Source organism: Merops nubicus, unplaced genomic scaffold (assembly GCF_000691845.1).
Source record: "Merops nubicus isolate BGI_N331 unplaced genomic scaffold, ASM69184v1 scaffold27220, whole genome shotgun sequence".
NCBI classification, from domain to species: domain Eukaryota; kingdom Metazoa; phylum Chordata; class Aves; order Coraciiformes; family Meropidae; genus Merops; species Merops nubicus.
In genome coordinates, this window is record NW_008582662.1 from 3,988 (window position 1) to 6,474 (window position 2,487).

Below are 2,487 nucleotides of genomic sequence, written 5' to 3' on the forward strand. Positions count from 1 at the left end.
AGGCCCCTTTCTCCTCCTTCTCCTCCTTCTCCTCCTTCTCCTCCTCCTCCTCCTCCTTCTCCTCCTCCTCCTTCTTCACCTCCTCCCCCAAGCTGCATCTCCCAACGAGCAGCATTCAGGGCTCTGCTCCACACTTTGGGTGGGATGTGGAGCTTAGAGTCATGGAATGGTTTTGGTTGGAAGGGACCTTCAAGATCCTGAGTCCATCCATCCCCCAGCCCTGCCAGGTCCCCACTGCCCCGTGTCCCTCACCCCACATCTCCACGGCTTGGCAAACCCTCCATGGGGACTCCACCACTGCCCTGGGCAGCCTGGCACAGCCCTGGGCAACCCTCCAGGGCAAGAAATTGTTCCTCAGGGCCAACTGAAACCTCCCCTGGGGTGACTTGAGGCCCTTTTCCCTCCCTCCAGGCTCCTGTCAGGAGCTGTGCAGAGCCAGAAGGTCTCCCCTGAGCCTCCTTTGCTCCAGGCTCAGCACCCCCAGCTCCCTCAGCTGCTCCTCCCCACACTTGGGCTCTAGACCCTTCCCCAGCAGCTCCGTTGCCCTTCTCTGCCCACGCTCCAGCCCCTCCAGCTCCTGCTGGGAGGGAGGGAGGAGCCCAAAACCACCCCCAGCACTCGCGGGGTGTCCACCTCGGCGCCGAGCCGTGACCCCTCCTTGCCTCTGCTCCTGGGTGGGTGGTTCCCCTTTGCCCCCAGCTACCTGAGGCCCTGGTGGTGGGCAGAGAGCCCCAGTCTCACACCCTCTGCCTGCCCCCCAGCCCCATGCTGACGTACAGGGTGGATGCTGACAAGGGCTTCAACTTCTCCGTGGGCGACGACGCCTTCGTCTGCCAGAAGAAGAATCACTTCCAGGTCACAGTCTACATTGGCATGCTTGGAGATCCCAAGTATGTGAAGACCCCCGAGGGCCTGAAACCTTTAGAGTGCTTCTACTTGAAGCTGCATGGAGTGAAGGCAAGTGGGGAGGTGGGGAGTGGGGCAGATGGGTGGGATCAAGCAACCCCCCCCCATCTTCAGGTGTAGAGGAGCGTGTAGGAGAGGGCTGAAGGCCAGAAGAAGGCAGATCTTTGCAATAGGAGTCCTAAGGTGGACTCAGATCCCTGCTTGGGTGTCTTCAGGGCTGCCTCTCACTCAGCTTTGACTCCAGAGGTGTAGAAACCCTTTGGGGAGCTCCTCTCCCCCCCTCAGCTGCCTCTGTGCCAGGAGGGGCACCCACGTTTGGACGATGAGCACGCTCAAGCTGGGTGTTGCACAGCCCAGGAGGGTTGGGCAGAGAGCTGGGCTGTGCTGAGGAGAAGGAGGTGGGAAGGGGAAGGTCTCAGTTGGCTGCTCGTTGTCACGTGCCCAAAATTTTCTTCTCCAGCTAGAGGCTTTGAACCAGTCCATCAACATCGAGCAGTCCCAGTCCGACCGCAGCAAACGGCCCTTCAACCCTGTCTCGTGAGTGCTGCCCAGGGCTGGGCACAGGGGGGGCTCCAGGGGTACCCCTGCCCCAGAGGTGGGCACTGCCCCAGCCCTGGCACCCTCCCAGAGAGGTGGGACAGGGCTCTGAGCAACCTGCTCTGGTTGGGGATGTCCCTGCTCCCTGCAGGGGGGTTGGACTGGACCTCTAAAGGTCCCTTCCCACCCAAACCAGGCTGGGATTCTGGGATTCCAAGGGGCAATGGGCAAGAGCAGGAGAGGGAGGGGAAGGGGGCTGAGTTGGGGGTCTTGGGATGGTGTGGTGGATGCCACAGTCTCCACGTTTTCCCCTCTGTCCCCCTCTGTTTTTCTCTCTTTCCACTCCCCACTCTTCTCTCTGCCCAGTTCTCTGCCGTGGTGGGGCCAACCAGATGGTCCTTCCCCAAAGAACCTCCTCTCCATCACCATCCTCACTCACTCCTCTCTCTCTCTTCCCTTCCCCAGGGTCAACCTGCCTCCAGAGCAGGTCACCAAGGTCACTGTGGGGCGACTGCACTTCAGTGAGACCACGGCCAACAACATGAGGAAGAAAGGCAAACCCAACCCAGACCAGAGGTGAGGGGCCCTGGCACCTTCCCCAGGCTGCCCTGAGCCCTCAGGACCTGTGCACGGGCCAGTTTTGGGGTTGGAGGGAGGGGGGCAGGTCCTGCTTGGCCATCCTTGTCTGTGTGGAGGAAAGGAGGTGTCTGTTGTGGCCACAAGAAGGGTCTCCTCAACTCTGTGAGAGGTTGGGGACAGTGCCTGTGCCCTGTGGCACAAGGAGAGGGCACGTGCCAAGCTCTCCACAACAGATCCATGCCACAGGCTCCAGATGGGAAGGAGACTCAGCAGCTCCCAGAGCAGGATTGGCACCCTGAGCTCTCTCCCCTCTTGGCAGGTACTTCATGCTGGTGGTGGCCCTGCAGGCACACGCCCAGAACCAGAACTACACGTTGGCAGCTCACATCTCCGAGCGTATCATCGTCAGGGTGAGTCCCCCTGAGCCCCCCTCAGCCTCCAGGGGAGCCCCAGCAATGCCCCCAG

At 61.3% G+C, this 2,487-nt stretch overlaps 1 protein-coding gene across 1 annotated transcript; it reads left to right on the forward strand.

Moving 5' to 3' along the window:
• Positions 1-699: 699 nt before the first annotated feature.
• Positions 700-2,432, forward strand: LOC103771150 (myelin regulatory factor-like; the record flags this gene model as incomplete). The annotated part of the gene is made up of 4 exons (XM_008938441.1): positions 700-957; positions 1,367-1,443; positions 1,909-2,019; positions 2,342-2,432. Coding segments are annotated over 4 exons (537 nt in total), but the record flags the coding sequence as incomplete, so codon positions are not given.
• Positions 2,433-2,487: the final 55 nt, after the last annotated feature.